Source organism: Pelecanus crispus, chromosome 12 (assembly GCF_030463565.1).
Source record: "Pelecanus crispus isolate bPelCri1 chromosome 12, bPelCri1.pri, whole genome shotgun sequence".
In the NCBI taxonomy this organism is placed as follows: Eukaryota; Metazoa; Chordata; class Aves; order Pelecaniformes; family Pelecanidae; genus Pelecanus; species Pelecanus crispus.
This window is the reverse complement of record NC_134654.1, coordinates 4,892,035-4,908,005: the sequence shown is the minus strand read 5'-3', so window position 1 is coordinate 4,908,005 and position 15,971 is coordinate 4,892,035. Positions and strand designations below refer to the sequence as shown.

General features: G+C 47.0%; 3 protein-coding genes across 7 annotated transcripts; 1 reads left to right on the top strand and 2 right to left on the bottom strand.

Moving 5' to 3' along the window:
• Positions 1-1,507: 1,507 nt before the first annotated feature.
• EMC6 (ER membrane protein complex subunit 6) lies at positions 1,508-2,038 on the bottom strand. Its single transcript, XM_009477714.2, has one exon. It carries the CDS (start codon positions 2,036-2,038, stop codon positions 1,706-1,708), a length of 333 nt encoding a protein of 110 aa, XP_009475989.2. The 3' UTR covers positions 1,508-1,705.
• Positions 2,039-2,732: 694 nt separating this feature from the next.
• Positions 2,733-6,913, top strand: TAX1BP3 (Tax1 binding protein 3). Of its 2 annotated transcripts, XM_075719452.1 has the most exons (4): positions 2,733-2,775; positions 4,572-4,691; positions 5,005-5,082; positions 5,307-6,913. In XM_075719452.1, the coding sequence occupies exons 1-4, from the start codon at positions 2,737-2,739 to the stop codon at positions 5,442-5,444; spliced, it is 375 nt and encodes a 124-aa protein (XP_075575567.1). In that variant the 5' UTR covers positions 2,733-2,736; the 3' UTR covers positions 5,445-6,913. The 2 variants fall into 2 exon arrangements, with proteins under 2 accessions (XP_075575567.1, XP_075575568.1); XM_075719453.1 differs by lacking the exon at positions 5,005-5,082.
• Positions 6,914-7,104: 191 nt separating this feature from the next.
• On the bottom strand, positions 7,105-15,755 carry CTNS (cystinosin, lysosomal cystine transporter). 4 transcript variants are annotated; one of them, XM_075719448.1, is made up of 12 exons: positions 15,727-15,755; positions 15,186-15,259; positions 14,166-14,201; positions 13,996-14,074; positions 12,580-12,664; positions 12,382-12,485; positions 11,250-11,381; positions 10,383-10,482; positions 10,169-10,288; positions 8,952-9,122; positions 8,623-8,740; positions 7,106-8,245 (listed from the first exon to the last, which is right to left on the bottom strand). In XM_075719448.1, the coding sequence occupies exons 2-12, from the start codon at positions 15,247-15,249 to the stop codon at positions 8,115-8,117; spliced, it is 1,140 nt and encodes a 379-aa protein (XP_075575563.1). In that variant the 5' UTR covers positions 15,250-15,259; positions 15,727-15,755; the 3' UTR covers positions 7,106-8,114. The 4 variants fall into 4 exon arrangements, with proteins under 4 accessions (XP_075575564.1, XP_075575563.1, XP_075575561.1 ...); XM_075719446.1 differs by lacking the exon at positions 14,166-14,201 and having other exon boundaries at positions 7,107-8,245; positions 15,727-15,754; XM_075719447.1 differs by lacking the exon at positions 14,166-14,201 and having other exon boundaries at positions 7,107-8,245; positions 15,189-15,259; positions 15,727-15,754.
• Positions 15,756-15,971: the final 216 nt, after the last annotated feature.

Genomic DNA, 15,971 nt, shown 5'->3' with positions numbered 1-15,971 from the left:
TTAGAGGTCCTTTCCAACCTTAGTGATTCCTAGTTTTTACTTTCATTATAAATAATCCAGCCACCAAGCCAGGAAACATGAAATTGCTACTCTACCCTTAATTGGTTTAGTGGTGGACTTGGTAGTGTTAGGTTAATGGTTGGACTGGATGATCTTAAAGGTCTTTTCCAATCTAAATGATTATATGATTCTATGAATTAAACAGCGGACTTGAAATAATTTAGGATAAGCTGTGTACCTCTGGTGCTGTAATCCTATCCAAAGCCTCCTCTCTTCATGCCAGAAGCCCCTCCTCTAGGCAAACACAAGTCACCGTGTGTATAACTGCACTACTCAGGCCTCTTGGAACTACTACACCAATAAAAGAGCACAGGCTTTTGACTGTCAGAGCTTCATTCTGTTTGAATACTTTCTAGATGGTGAAACACATGGTGAACCCCACATGTGACATCAGGCCAAGGCACAACACATGGAGACCAAGTAGCTCATTGTAGCACATCAAGCTGACCATGCTCTACTGAAACCAATGTTTCAATGTGACAAACTAACATCCTCTTGTTAGACGACCAAAGCAGTTTCCTGAATTTAAGTCTTCAGGGGCTTTAGGCCAAAAAGTCCCTCTGTTTAACACAATTCCCACAACCGTTGCTGTTGACAAAACATAACCAGCTTCCTTCTCAGGAGCTTTTTATTTTGAGTTTGATTTTTTTTTTTCTCTCCTTGTATTTAATGTACTGCAATAAAATTTGTCACTTTAGGGCAATGTTCTCCAAGACTTTTCTGTACAGTGTGTCTTTTAGGTTGCACACACCACCTTTGTGATACAAACTTATGCTAAGCAAGTCAATTCAACTCTAAGTTTGCATAAGCAGGTCTATAGCAAAGATATTACCTGTATGGTGGGTGATTGAATTTTCCTTTCTGTTCCTGCCAGAGACATATGGCACTGCAACAATGCGCTGTTCAGTTACAGAAAATGCCAGCAGGCTTACTAGTGTGTTCAGTACAGACTGAGCTGGCAGGTAATAAGACGCGGCACCTACTTGTTTGTCTGTGTTTCATTGGACACAACGGTATTAAAAAGGAGTGAAGCGTTTGGCTTGTGAGAACATAACTTATCGACTTTTGTATATGCCAGTGAAGAGTATCCGTGACAATGCCATTTATTGCTAGCGTGTACATATAGCAATTGCAGAAGTAATGTTTGCACTAGCAACTCAATTACATTTCTGTACCAAACCTTCGCATACACTTAATTTCATGCTACTGTGCAGTATTTCCTCTTGTCAGTGGATTATATTTTAAGAGTGTGTGTTACACGCTGCTTTCCTCAGTATTTGCAGGTAGGAACAGGCAGCAAATCTAGAAGGGATTGCAATTGGTGCATCTTATCCAAAACGCAAAGGATACAGGGGACTATGTTAATCAAAACCCACGGCTGTGCCTGCAACTAGGGACAGAAGTTACTCCTTAAGCACCAAACAGCTATTCATGGGAGGCATCCAAGTGGTGTTTCACATTCAGTTTAATTAGAACAGTACTACCGATTCATTTATACGTGGACATAATTTACTGACAGTATTAACAATACAAGCGATGAACAACAGTTGAAAAGGTAAGCTGGCCTAGTTGTGTAGATGAATTTTTGGCAACAGTCCTCCCGCTTCATTAAAAACCACTGCAGCTACTGTGGCTCCTAGTTGGTTTAGTAGACATGAACCATGCCGTACAGGAAAGTCCAGAACAGGACATATGTGAAGAGCCCTCCTATAAGCCCCCCCGTGAAAAGCGGCCTTCGGGATTTAAAGTACTTATTCCATCGCCGTCCGGCTTTTAACACCAAGAGCACGGAGAGGAGGACGGAAGCCAGGAAGTAGAAGATGAAGCCGTGCAGGCCGGTCAGGCCGAGGATCCCCGCCGTGGCGCCCGACAGGGCCGAGACCGACGTCCTGCAGTAGTCCAGGATGGCGGCGTTCCCCCGCACCGCCGCTTCGCTGATGAACTGCGGCCCCTCGCGCTTGGCCACCACCGCGGCCATGGCTCCCAGCCGGGCTCGGGCACCTCCTTCTGTCCCAACGAGACTGGGGTAAAGGAGACACACGCTGTACGGGCCGGGGCGCAGACTGGCCCGGCGCAGCCCCGGCCCCTGCTGAAGCGGTGCCTCCCGCGGAGAGCTGGGCCCGCGGCACTGACCCGGCGAGCCCGCTCGGCTCCGGGGCGGCCGCTACCGCGAGGCCGCCCTCAAATGCGCCGTCCCGGAGCGCGGCGGGAGCTCAGCGGCCTTCGGCGCCCGCCCGGAGGCCCCTCCCGGCACCGCCCGCCTGGCACCGCGGAGCGCCCGCGGGGCCCTGCCGCCCTCCCCCGGCCCGTACCTCTCATCCACGGCGGCGCGCTGCTCCGCGGGACCCTCGGCCGGGGCCCGACCGTCACGCCTCACGCCCTGCCAAGGCACACCACACACCGCCCGTCACCGCGGGCCGCCGGCGGGAGCCGAGGCCGCCGCGCCTCCCCGCCGGGCCCAACCTACCGCCAGCGCGGGGCCTCTCGCCTCCCCGCCGGAAGCTCCTGTCAGGCATCTTGGCGCGGGGGCCGCCGGGAAAGCGACCTCACTTCCGGCGCCCGCTCCTCCGCCGCGGGCGAGGCGGCACCCGATTGGCTGGCGGCGGCGGGGACGACGGCGCGGGGCGGGGCCGGGCGAGGCGCTTTTGTTCGGGCGGCGGCGGCGGCGGCGGGGCCATGTCGTACGTGCCGGGGCAGCCGGTCACCGCCGTGGTGGTGAGACGGGGACAGGACGGGGGCACCGCGCCGGGGGCTGCTGAGCGGGACAGGGACGGAGGCGGCGGTGCCGGTGCCGCCCGGCAGCGCCCTGCGGGCTGTCAGCGGGCGCAGGGGCTGGGCGGGGGCGGAGGTGCCGCGGGCGCGTCCCGGCGCAGCCCCGGCCCGCGGAAGGAGCGGGCGAAGGGCGCGGCCGGGCGGGCGGCAGCGCCGCCGGCCCCGGTTGCCGCCGGCGGCTGCCGCCCCTCGCCCGCCTTCGCGGCGGCTCTCTGCCGGGGAGGCTGTCAGTGCCTGCGGCGGGCTCGGCCCGCCCCGGCCCGCCCCGCCGCCCGTCCGGGGGGACGAGGGGGCTGGGTACTCGAGCCGCGCACAGGCGCCTCCCCGCTCCCGGGTGGGAGAGCCGGGAGGAAGCTGCGCCGGTCTGAGGGAGCGGCCCCCCGCCGAGGGCGGCGGCCGCCCTCCGCCTTTCGAGGCGTTGCTGGAGAAAAGAGGGAAGGAGCAGCTGTCAGTCGGGCCTCAGCCCCCGGCCCTCGGGCGCGGGGGCTCCGGCGCAGCCCCCTCGTCCCCGGCCCTCGGGCGCGGGGGCTCCGGCGCAGCCCCCTCGTCCCCGGCCCTCGGGCGCGGGGGCTCCGGCGCAGCCCCCTCGTCCCCGGCCCTCGGGCGCGGGGGCTCCGGCGCAGCCCCCTCGTCCCCGGCCCCAGTGCTTTGTTCCGTGCCCTCTGCTGCGAGCGCCTGGGCGGGATAAGCACCTGCTTTGCCTCGGTGGGGTTTAAGAAGTAAAGCTTTTAAAGTAGATTAATCACCTTAATCAACAAACAGTGCAAGCGAGGGTTGCTGTTGTGTCTTCTGCTAGCTAGAACATTAAATTTCATTGTGCTTTGGGCTAGCCCAGCTGCAGTATGCTGCACCGCTCCCAGCTGCGTAAGAGCAGACAGCCCTGAGGATATGGAAGCTGCCCTGGCACGACCAGCAGTCTGTATCCTAGCAAGAGCCTGAGCCCAGTGCCTTTGGGAAGCTCAGTATCCCACAGGGCTGTTGGAGAAAAACCTTCCGAGTGGTTATTGTTTCAGTTAAGACCGTGGCTTTTTATCTTGGCTCAACAATTGCACAAACTTTTATACAGTACTTAGGCATTTATACAGTACTTAGGTAATGAGTAAAGCTTGTCAGATGCCTGCCTACATTAGACAGCAAGGAAGCTGTCTCTGGATTACAGACATATGTTGATAAGTTATCTTGGAAAAAAAACCCCAACATCCTAATAATAGGTTTTTATTTCCACTGATAAGGCTAGGCAGGAACATAAGGCATGTGGATAAAGAACAGTCACTCCTTGCTAGACTCATCTTGCTAGTTAGCAAGACATGACTCATGTTTGAAGAGACATGCTCTGTGTTTGGTGTTTTCCCCTTGTGTCTTCGGGCAGCGGTAAAGCACCGAATCGTTAAGGAGCTTGGCTGTATCATGGCATGAGTGCCCTTGGGATGAGCTTGCAGATGTCCTGCTCTCTTGCCCTGGGGCCGAGAACAGTTCAGAGCCAATTGTTGTCAACACCAAGGTTGCATGTGACTGACAGACAGGAAATGCCACATGATGGTTCTGTGCTGCCAAGGGGTTTTAGAGCTGTCCGCTTACAGTATGTAAGCGTACCAAGCTGATGCAGCCTGCTCTAGCAGGTTTACGGTATCTCTGTGAAAGACAGTCTAAGTGGGTCTTAAGTATCTGTGTCTGAAACACACTTGAGATTTCTTCCAGTGATCACAATACTCAACTATTTTATCTTTTTCTCTTTTTAGCAAAGAATTGAAATACATAAGCTTCGTCAAGGTGACAATTTGATACTGGGATTCAGCATTGGAGGTGGCATTGATCAGGATCCTACTCAGAATCCTTTCTCTGAAGACAAGACCGACAAGGTCAGATGCTCTTTGTTTCCTGTAGCAACTATCTCTGCAAAAGCCTGAGCGTATCCAGCTCACCCAGCAAGCTCTGCTCGCTTGCATCTGTGTTCTGTCCTCTCGCATAGCTGACTACTAAGGTTACTCTGTTGCCACATTATCATTTGCAGACTAAGCCTGTTTGAAGTTAGCTCTCCAACATCGCACAAACCTGGTTTTAACTAGAACCCCATAATATACCACAAAGTATTTTTGCATTGTCAGTAGAATGGCCCTTGAGTATTTAATGCTCCCATATTTAGTAAATGAATGCTTAATTTGTTTTTTCCAGGGTATCTATGTAACAAGGGTGACAGAAGGAGGCCCAGCAGAAGTTGCAGGACTTCAGATTGGAGATAAGATCATGCAGGTAAACACTAAAATAAGAGCAGTGCTAATGCAGTACTAAGTGCACACTACAGAGAAGTCTCTGCTGGGGGAAATACTGTCTTCTGGGTACTTTCCAGGACAGTTTGCGGGGCTTATAAACAAACTGAGCTGTGGCATAAGCATATCTACTACCTAGTTCTGACAGAACAGTTATAGGACACCTGTGAGTGCATGCACCTGCCTCATTTTATTTTTTTTTCCTAGGTGAATGGCTGGGATATGACAATGGTGACCCATGACCAAGCTAGGAAGAGGCTGACAAAAAGGAACGAAGAAGTGGTACGGCTGCTGGTGACCAGGCAATCTCTGCAGAAGGCTGTGCAACAATCCATGATGTCCTAATCAATCATCAAGTTGGGGAAGGGTTGGGGAGGGAGATAATATAGACTGATATCAAGCAAGGAAGCAAACACTAGACCTCAACAGGTTGTCTGGAAGGAGTGCATGTTCCTAACTGTGGTAAACACTTTTTTTGTTTGTTTTTTCCTTCCTCTGGTGTAACTGGCAGTAGTAGAACTCTAGTCCCCTCAGCAGAGTGCTTCTCTAAAGTCTTCCCTGCAGGTACATGGTAAGACTTTAATGTAGTCATGGGTTTCAGGAGGACAGGACAAACCCTAGTTATCTAAGGAAGCAACTGGAAAAGCCTTAACTTTGACAGGATTCTTTTGTAGCACAAAAGCTTCCTATTTTAAGAGGAAATGTGGTTTCTGCTGTGGAAAAGAAGAGGGTTTGCTGTGCTTAAGCTTTTTGAAGCGAGCTGTCCTGTCACCCCATGCTATCAAATTAAATGCCAGAATTAAGAGTTGCACGCTGCTGTGGGGAGGGGCACTGTACTAATCCCACATTGTGTGCTAGCTAGACAGAATATGCTGAAGGGTTTGGGGCATTACGGTTTACTACAAAGATTCCCTGTACAAAGCAGCCTCTTCAGACAAGAAACAACCAACAATTAAGTAACACAGAAGTGAGATTGATGCCTGTGAAGTACACTAATAGTAGACACTACAGTTCAACTTCACTGTCAGAGTAAAACCTTAATTCTCCTTGTTCCCAAGTAATTTCTAAAATCAAATTAATCAAGTTTAAATGAAAGGAATATGGAGCAGGAAAGAAAACACTGTTGCTGAACTTACCAAAAGAGCTGCTTGTAGCTGTAGAGCCTTCAGTTCTTCATTGCACTTCTATCAGACTTGAAATGGGAGGGGTGGATTTTGGTCTGTCTTTTAGAAGACTTTGCTTAAATCACTGATTTATTGGATGGAAGAGATGAATAAGCCAGTAATTTGCAAAAGTGCCTCTTGACCAAATTTAAACTTCTGGGAAGATACTAAGTTGTTTAAATCAACGTGCCACAGGATTTAAGATTCTTGCTGCAACACTAATTATCTAGCATCCTAGTGGTTTGTTAACCAGCTAGCTTTACAATTACCCAAAAACTGGAGTTCTGAATCCCCTTCAGTTGATTTATACATATCTATACTTTCCTTAAGCAGTCTTCAGGTAAGCTGTTGTAAATAGAACATGAGGAGGTGGCAGACTAACTTATTCAGTACATTACTGCTGTGCCATGTACGTATGTTGTGATTAATGCATCTCAGACTGTTCTGTACGCACCAGCAGATGCCTATTGACCATTTTTATATCTATGGAATTACTACAATACTGCTTTTGAATTTTGTAACTTAAAAATTCCGTGGTAAATTTTAAGGCTTTCAAGTTGAAGTTATTTTTGTTACTATAAAGATACACTGCTATTTGTACTGCTATTTCACTTGATTTTACACACAATAAAACAAAGTTGGATTTCCTGAGCTGTTTCTCCTTACATTTAGGAATGCCACATCACTTGAATGCCTCCAATGGACAGGTTTTTTTCTGGCTTGAAGTGGACTGTGGACTACATCAACATAATGCAGTCTGAGTTAGTACAGTCTGATTTCACTGGTGGGTATTTGCAGCATTAGTGAGCTGTCAAACCTCACCTGGTCTCTAGCAGGGAGCAGAAGGGGTTCTAGTTTTCCTTAGGTTGACACCTTGTAAGACATACTAGCCTTTAAGCATTTGAGTATTGTTCAAGTACCAATGCATGGATCCCCTTCTAGTTCTTTTAAAGGGTATAATGCTTACCTTTAAGTAACTCAAGACCTTGCTCTCTACCTAAAACATACTACATGTAGTTAGAAAGTTGCCCAGGAACAAAAACATATGTTTAAACTTTAATCATGGGCCTGTTAACATGATCCACTTAGAAATAATCTCTTTGATAAATCTTCAATCTTTAGCATCCACTGTTTAGGATTCAAGGCATGTCTATAGAACTGAGCAAAATTAAGTCAGTGCACTGGAAGTATTCAGATTAATCTGAGCACTTGTCTTAGCACCTTTGAAAGCACTTTCAGCGAAATACAAATACAGTTTCTGCTTCCACTCAGTATTTTTTTTTTTTTAATAAAGAGTTCAGGTTCTAATATTTGTGTATTTGCTACCAACCCCATTATTCTTTTACATACCACTACAGCTGTTAAGAGCCAACCTGAGCGGTCTACTGTGATCTGTCTGCAAGGAGTCAGCAGCAGCACTTAGACCCACAGTCTTCAGTCATTACATTAAGATATTAAGTGGTTGCTTAAACATGATCTCAGATTTTTGGAAGCCAGAATTCTCCTCTTAGTGCTTCACTTCCAATCAGGAGGACATCACTCCAGTCTTTCCTGTTGTTAATGGAAAGAGAGCTGTATGTTGCTTGGACAGCTCACGCTAAGCTGTCTTTGCAGCTTCACCAGGCAAGAGTCTTCCATTTGCAAGTGGTGGCTGGCTAGCTTGCTGTCCTTTAAGGCATCTGGCAATCAGCACTTGGCGAGGCAACAGCTTGTATTTCATACCAGAGAGGATCAAAGTATAAACAGATACCAGAATCAGTATTTCTGGTAACTGGCAGTAGGCATCTTGAAAGCCCTCAGCCAGGGCAGGGGCAAGTTCAATTTAAAGTTTTATCTTCACAAGTGATGGACGTTATTCACAAGGTTCATACCCTTGTCTCCTATAAAGGCAGTAGTGCTGGACCATAAAAACAATATCAAAGATGATGGAGAAGACACCCAGGCCAAACTTGGTTGGATCTCCAAAGATCAACTTCCACTGATCTGTCAAACACAAAGTTAGAGACTTAAGACTAACTCCTCAAGTGTTGTCTTGTCTCAAGACTACACGGTCATGCCATACATACTAGAGAAGTTCATGTTTATTACCTGGACTGCTTAGACACACCATAAGACTGACTGTAGTGTACCTCTTACGCAAAGCTAATTAATAACTGTTCTGTGGTTTCTTCGGAATAGTTATTTCATTTTCTATCTTGTAGGAATATGAACAGATTCTTTACTCTTAGTATAAGAAGAACTGCCCATACTATAGCACAAACATCATTCTCCCAAGATAACCTACAGCTTTTTATCTGCGTTGTAGCAGGATTCTCCCACCCCATTAAGAAAGGCCCCCACCACCTCAGTTCCAGCCTTACCATTGTTGTATGACTGCAAAAACATCTGGAGAAGGCTGAAGCTTCCACCAGTGAAGTCTAGTAATACATTTCCAATACTCCATCCCTCAGTACTCTTTCGACGGAAGTTCATGTATGCCTGAGAGCGTAACAAGAAGTTGGTCAGCATGTCATGTACAAGCATTTCCAAGACTAACATTTAAGAAGCCTTCTATATAACTATAGTGTTTTTGTCACTAGAAGACTTAATAAATACTCATTGCTGGTTTAGTCGTCAGCCTTTCAAGAGCATACACTACAGGCTTAGGGTGACTGGAATACAGTATAAAAGCAGAAAAGTTCAGATTTACCTGTGGAAAATATTTTATCAGTGTGACTGCTAACTTAATGTAAGAGAAGCAGAATAAGAACTGTAGCCATGTCATTTCCTCAGCTGCAGCAAGAAACAGTGTTGTAAATGTGAAGATCCATGCAAGTGCCAGTAGTCCAACAACAACTTTGGATACTTTCTGACCCGCTCTCTGAAACAAAAATGCAGATACACTTACACTGGCCTAGTTCATACATCCCCAGGCACGCTGTAAGATATAGAATGTGCTCAGGACTATGCACGGTCACAGTCCAAACCTGTTGTTGTACAGGTTACGCTCATACCACAAGGGAATTTTAAGATTAAATGAGTGCTACAGCAACCAGCTGTATGTTTGCAAGAGCTGATGAGCAATATTTAACATCAATCATTGTCCACGAGCAAGTGGAAAACAATATTATGGCAGTGATTTTGAGTATTTATGATGCCTATTATCAGTGCCACATCTGTAACAATCTCCTGAGTTTAGTCTGATGATATCAAGAGTTCTTATATATGCAAAAGGCTGCTAATCCCATTATGGTATATGATTCATGGTTGCCTTCTAATTCTTCACTGGAAAAGACTATTGCACCTAGCAGTGGTGACAAATGGGCTGTTACAATTTTAGGTTTAGCATCACCAAAGGAAACACCCCAAGAAATAAACAGTTACCATCTAGAGAAAATTGGCTGCTCAGATCAGAGGCTTTTACAATGGGAATTAAATAGGGAATCACCTGACTATAACAATCAGTCTCACCTGAAAAGGGGTGGGAATCATAAAAGGGCCCTGCAATCTGAAAGTTTGAATTGCAGGGAATCCCTGAGGACCTGTCCTAGCTTGAAGAATGCTCCAAGTAGTGAGGAAACAGCAAAGCACATACCAGCGTTTGTACTGCATAGAGCTGTAATCTATGTGCTGGCTAGAGATCTGTTTGGGAACTTTATGAACTTGGCTGTTTGCCTTCGTTATTTTGAGTCCCTAAGGAGTTTACTTACAAGCTCAGAACATCCATGAGGCTGAAGTAGCTAAGGAGGTGCTACTAGCTCAGGAAGGATAAAGGCAGCTGGATGGTGAAGCCCGACTTCTAGACAGGCCAATGAAGATGCAATGAAGAGGACTTTGGAGCCCCAAAGTTGGGGACGGTGAGCGGTGAGGTGCCCGGCAGAGGGAGCTCTGCCAGAGCCGACAGGTCAGCCCAGCACACAGACTTACCTCGTAGATGCAGCACTGAATTATGGTGAGCAGAGTGAGAGCTACTGCGTGGAGACTGAAGAAAACATCATTGATAGCCACAGGGTTCACCCCACTGGGGTAACTGACTAAGAACTCCTCCTAAATGTGAGAGAAACCAAAGCCAGCCAAATGTCTTAACTCCCTTCTGTAGACACCCACCCCCTGGCAAGTATTAAGAGATAATCATGCTTACCTTAATCAAGGGAATCCAGAAAAGTCCAACATTAAACATACTGTATGCTATAAAGCCAGTAAGGTTTAATGCTATAAAGTCAAAGCTTAGCCCAACAACACTAGAGAAGGAGGAAAAAAAAAAAAAATACGAGAAATATGCATCAGAACATTACAGGCAGCTCCAGGGACAGCTTGACGCTAGAATGTACTGATTTATAGACAATTTTTGATGTACGCCAAAGCTGCAGGCATTGAGACAACATGATACTGTGAGTTCATCAGAAAGCAAGGTGAAATACCCCTCATATGCCATGTGCTGGTACTCACTACAGCTCTCACTGACAAGGTTGTGCTGCTTTAACTTCACCCCTCCATGAGCTCAGCTAGTCTGATAAAACCATTCCAGCCTGAACCCATAGAAGCAGTAGTGCATCTTTGCCAAAACAAATGCTTTAGTTTTCCTATATAATAATGTTTCTACTTACAGTCACTTAGTTTAAGGGGAACTGGCCTAGTGATTACACAAGGAGCTGTCTGATAAACAACTCACAAGGTAAGTAAACTTTGAAAGTGGTCACCACAACTGGCTTGGCTGGATGAGTTATAACGTGACACCAAAGGGAACAGGGAAGTCTCCTCTACCACAAATTAGTATTGGATGCCAAACCTTAGGATTAGGTGTCTGTAGGACACACTTAGTTTCCTCTGACCTGCATGCATAAAAGCTCACTGGGGCTACATGTATTCAGGTGCTATCTTTGCCTTGCTTTTTTCCCCAGTCTTTCCATGCTTAATTCACAATAACCAAGATGGATGCAACTGAAGCTAGGACATGATTTGCAGAAGGTGCTTAAGTGACTTGCAAACACATCTTAAGTCTCTTTACCTTTTTCGTCGCCAGTTCTCGAAGAGTTGAGGGTAAAAGGAGATAGACCAGGCGAGGAAATAGATCCAGCCGATCACCTCATCAGCGTATCTCACTATGATGCTATGAATCACTTGAAATTGAATCCTAGGTCTGATGGTTAATGAAAACACAATTAGTTAATTTATTTGTTCACACTTTTTTCAGCAAATTTTTCCTTGTTCTGCTTTGAGAGATAAAACAGTCCAGGTGTTGAGACAAGACAATAAAGATTCACAGTTGGTTTCAGTAGAGTCGCCCCCCTTTTCTTTAATGTCCTTATTATGTTTAGGGCATCTCCCACTCCTACCCTCAACCTACTCTTTCCTTCCTGCCTCACTCCTTCCTTTCCATTCTTTTACCATAGAAATCTTCAAAAAGGTCATCTTGTGCCTATGGCCTCTACCCTTAGCACAAGATCTGTTATGCAAGAGCAGACTTTCACTTTTCACGCTCTGCCAGCAAAGCCTTATGATCATGCCTGTCCTGTTGAGGATTTCATACGCTTACCCCTGCATTTGCTTTGATTCTTAAAAGCAGAAGCAAAACAAGGAAGTAAAACAGGAGTATGCTGTTGCTCACTAGCATCTGGGCAACAATCAAATACAATCCAGCTTTCTCCATCTTGCTAGACAGTTTTCCTATTAGGGAGGACTGGCATCTATGAAAAGAGGGCTCTCCCAACTAGAAAGCAAAAACACCTGTATCCCATGGTAGTGATATGGGCACACAGCTGCATCAGGCTATTAGCACTCTAGAACAAGTTCTGCACAGTAAGAACAGTATCCCACTGGACATTTACAACCAAATGCTTCCTGGACCAGAAAAGCTGGCATGTAGTTCTGATACTTCTGGGAGGGGTTATTAAAACTCAACAAAGGAGCTATGAGAACTTGCAGTCATCTGGTAATGAAATCTAAGATACCAAGACCATCACGCTGCCTCCATACCCTGTATTTATCTGAATACTTTGAGGATTGCTAGAGGGTCACCACATCTCCTCAACTACATACCACCCATGTCCCATTAACTACCTAACTATAAGGAGGGAATAGTTACCCCAAAGTTTAGGAAGCTGTAGGGCAGTAAATGGAACTAAAAAACAGTTTCTCACCCAGTTATGTTGGAATTAATGATATAAAGATAAACTGTTACTTGTCCAACATCATCTGCTTTCACTTGGAAGTCTGCTTTAGTGTGACCTGCAGGCAATTGTACCTGCAAGGCAAAGTGGAGGAAAGAAAGAGGAGAGTGTTGCACCATACTAGCGGTAGGCTTTTGCATAAGGTCAGAAATCTGTTCTGTCACTTACTTCATCAGGCAGCTCAACAATGGTGCTGTGTTTTGATGAGTGTGTAATATTAAGAGTTATCACCAGTGTCTCATTCAGTGGAGCCCTGTAAAGGCAGAAAAACCAAGTTAGACTGGTGCCTGAGTTCACAAAGATTGCTTCAGGGCTGTGGGAGAGTATCTGCTAAATCCTCACAGCTGTTGCAAACATAATGAACAGTCCAAACACAACAGTGCCTACCCAGTACTCAGAGGAACACTAACACCAAAGTATGTTAGCATTGTGCTGTTTCTTTTATCTGAACTAGTAATGGGCACTAGACAGTTATATGGCCACCTTTTACCTCCCTCTTGCCACACAAGTGGCAGAGCAGAGTGGTTGCCACCAGAATCCTATCATTGTGCTTGTTAACCCTTTGCTGGTAAAGAGGGGCAGAAATGACAGACACATACTTGGGGTGATGAAGGGCAGAAATTATAGCAGTGCAGTAAGACCAAAAAACCAAAAACCCCTCAGATAAAACCCCTCCAAGTGACATAGTCCTACATAGCTTTCCCAGAGAACTCCACTGAGCATTTGTCCAGGAGGTTTAATTGCACAGCAGTACTTAAGATATCTTGTCCATGAACAAGATTACAGTACCACATCTTTCTTTGCAAAAATAAAAATTCTAGACTGTTGCAGCCATGTTGTGCTATTTTACTCTTTATCACAATTCTTACATTTTCATCTGACTGTTCCCTTTACTCAAACTTTAAGATCCCAAAGGGGAGGGGTGTGTGTGTTTAACAATCCTTTCCTGGGAAGAGGCCCACATAGCAAAACCATGGGCAAACAATGCACTGTATTAAACAGTGAGACTAAGGTGCATCATCCCCCCACTGGAGTAGCTGCATTTCTTTGCTGGAAATGGCAAGTTCTGTTTCCTTGGTAAAATCTTTTTGGTGATCCTTCTAGGAAATGCAAGTTTCTCTTAAGCAGCAATTTTTAGAAATGGAGGATTGGTAAGTTCACTTACGGAAGACAGTTCAGTAAGCTAATATAGTGCAGACAGCCTAAAACATCTTTTCCTGCTCAACTTCCCATACAAATGGCATTGGATATTGTCGGAGGCCAACCATACAAGGTTGTTTGTGAGAATGCTGCACTATCTTGGTCCATACTGGTAGTATGTGATGTAATAGTCTAAAAGTGGCCAGTCACACCAATGAGATTCACTCTGTATGAACAATTAACTGAGTCTGCAGGAAGGTCTTTAGTATATAGCCAAGTCCTACCTGCTTGCTCGTCCCCTGTTCCAAAGAGAAAGTAAATCATAGAATCATAGAATCACAGAATCGTTTAGGTTGGAAAAGACCTTTAAGATCATCCAGTCCAACCATTAACCTACACTACCAAGTCTACTCTAAACCAATCAAGATGCAATCACGATTTTACCTCAAAGAGACAGTGACGTTTGCTGAACTTCCACTTTCTAATGAAACCACTTCAGGGACAGATAATACGACGACTCCATCTGGGGGGAAAAAAACAACCAACCAAAAAAATATCCACACAAGTCTCAATTACTACGAATGATGAATAGCTCCTTCAGAAGAACTACCTACTCTCTTTTGTGATATAGACATCTTGTCCATTGGTACCTGCAGTGTCAGATTAATAAAATTAGCACACATGATAAACAGCAAAGGGGATTACAGCTTTTTTCAAGGCGACTAAACAACTTAAAAGGAGAAGTAAATAACTGTCACTTGAACATGTTACAAGGAAGCAATTTAAATATGTGAAGTGCAACAGAAGTTCATGCCAAGAGAAGGCTATAGGATACTTCAAACCCACACTAATTGTTTCTTGATGTGATCCTAGTAACTTAGGAGTCATAAATGCCCAAAATTTAGTTTAAAATTGCTTCCTGGGTTACAAATTCAAACCAGGAACCCACATGTTCAAGAAAATGTACATTTACTATCTGAACACTTCAGGAATCACAACCACCTTACTATAGTGCTCTGAAATATTGCTATTAAGGGGTACGCTTCACAACAATCCAGCTATGTTGTACCACACCATGCTTTAAGAGAGGCTGACATTCCAAGCGTCAATACAACTGATATCAAAACCATAAGCTGGTCACGTGTCAACAATTTTGACATTTGGAACCCAAGACTATTTTATTCACTGTATGTTTAAAGGACACAAGAGACCAGAGGAAGAACGAAGAGCCATATAAAAGTAAGACCAGAAATACAGAGGTAAACAGGTTGCCCTGGACACTTTTCTTCTTGTTGCCACATATTACACAGTGTTCTTAAGGAGTTATTTAAATGCAGGACAGCTCCCCAGTTCCACCATGGACAGCATTTAATCTGCTTCTGCAGAAGCTGAGTTTGGAGCACAAGGCGAGTGCTCCATCACATCAGGGCCGCAGTGTAGCACTGTCTGCGTATGAGCACACCAAGTCAAAGGTAACGTGTGAAAGAAGAGCTGACGGGAACCATGGCACAGCTCTCCTCAGAGAGGCATGACGGGGATACTGCAGAGCAGCCCTCTTCCACCTCTTACCAGCTCCGACCTGGCCCCTGCCCAGGAGGCCCTGTGGGCCCAAGCTGGGGTGGCCAAACACTCACCACCAGGCCCCAGCAGCACAGGAGACAGGTACAGCAGAGCAGGGAGCAGGTATTGCATCCTCATGGTGGAAGAACTGCAGGAAAAGTGGGGAGAAGGCTTTGCTCAGGACCCACACGTTTTAAGGGGGCACCAGCCCATCCCCTCAGCTGGCAGCTCCCTGCAAACAGTTCCCTCTCCAGCACCATGGCCCCCCCCAGCCCTGCCCGGCTGCGGGACCCTCAGCACCCCCGAGACAGCACCGGTCTTTCAGTCCCTCCGTCTGCCCAGACTCCCTCAGGGACATCTTTCCCTCACAACTTATCCCTCTCCCGCCGCACAGAGCTACACCACCCCCCCCCCCCGGGCAGGACTACAAATCTCAGCAGCCCCCGCGCCGCCACCAGCCTCCCCACCCCTGGCAGCGCGGCGCGGTGCACGCTGGGACTTGTAGTCCCCGCCGTCCTCCCCGCTGAAGGCGCGGTGAAGCGGGGCGGCGGGGCCACCCCGCGCTTATAGGACACGGTAATACGGAGGAAGCAGCGCTGAGGAGAAGGCGCGTACCTCCTTCCAGCGCCGCGGCTCCGTCCCGCATGACCTCGGCTCTTCCCTTTTCAGCTCCTCACGTGAGGCGGCCGCCTCGCAGCTCCCCGCCCAGCGCCCGTCGCGCGTGGTGCGCAGGTGCGGCCGCCCTCGGCTGCCATCTTGGGTGTGGCAGAGCGGGGTGGGCGCCGGGCTGCTGCCGGCCGGTCTGTGAGGAGGGAGAGCTGCGGGCGGAGGGGGGACTCGCCGCTTTGGTTGGTTGTTGA

Excerpts from the sequence above, each read along its gene's own strand:
- EMC6 (XM_009477714.2), bottom strand. The coding sequence starts at position 2,038 with ATGGCCGCGGTGGTGGCCAAGCGCGAGGGGCCGCAGTTCATCAGCGAA.
- TAX1BP3 (XM_075719452.1), top strand. The coding sequence starts at position 2,737 with ATGTCGTACGTGCCGGGGCAGCCGGTCACCGCCGTGGTG. Across the intron at positions 2,776-4,571 it reads AGCCGGTCACCGCCGTGGTG|CAAAGAATTGAAATACATAA; the intron begins GTGAGACGGGGA and ends TTCTCTTTTTAG. Across the intron at positions 4,692-5,004 it reads CTGAAGACAAGACCGACAAG|GGTATCTATGTAACAAGGGT; the intron begins GTCAGATGCTCT and ends TGTTTTTTCCAG.
- CTNS (XM_075719448.1), bottom strand. The coding sequence starts at position 15,249 with ATGAGGATGCAATACCTGCTCCCTGCTCTGCTGTACCTGTCTCCTGTG. Across the intron at positions 14,075-14,165 it reads TGTCTATATCACAAAAGAGA|ATGGAGTCGTCGTATTATCT; the intron begins GTAGGTAGTTCT and ends TTTTCCCCCCAG. Across the intron at positions 8,246-8,622 it reads TTTGCAGTCATACAACAATG|ATCAGTGGAAGTTGATCTTT; the intron begins GTAAGGCTGGAA and ends TGTGTTTGACAG.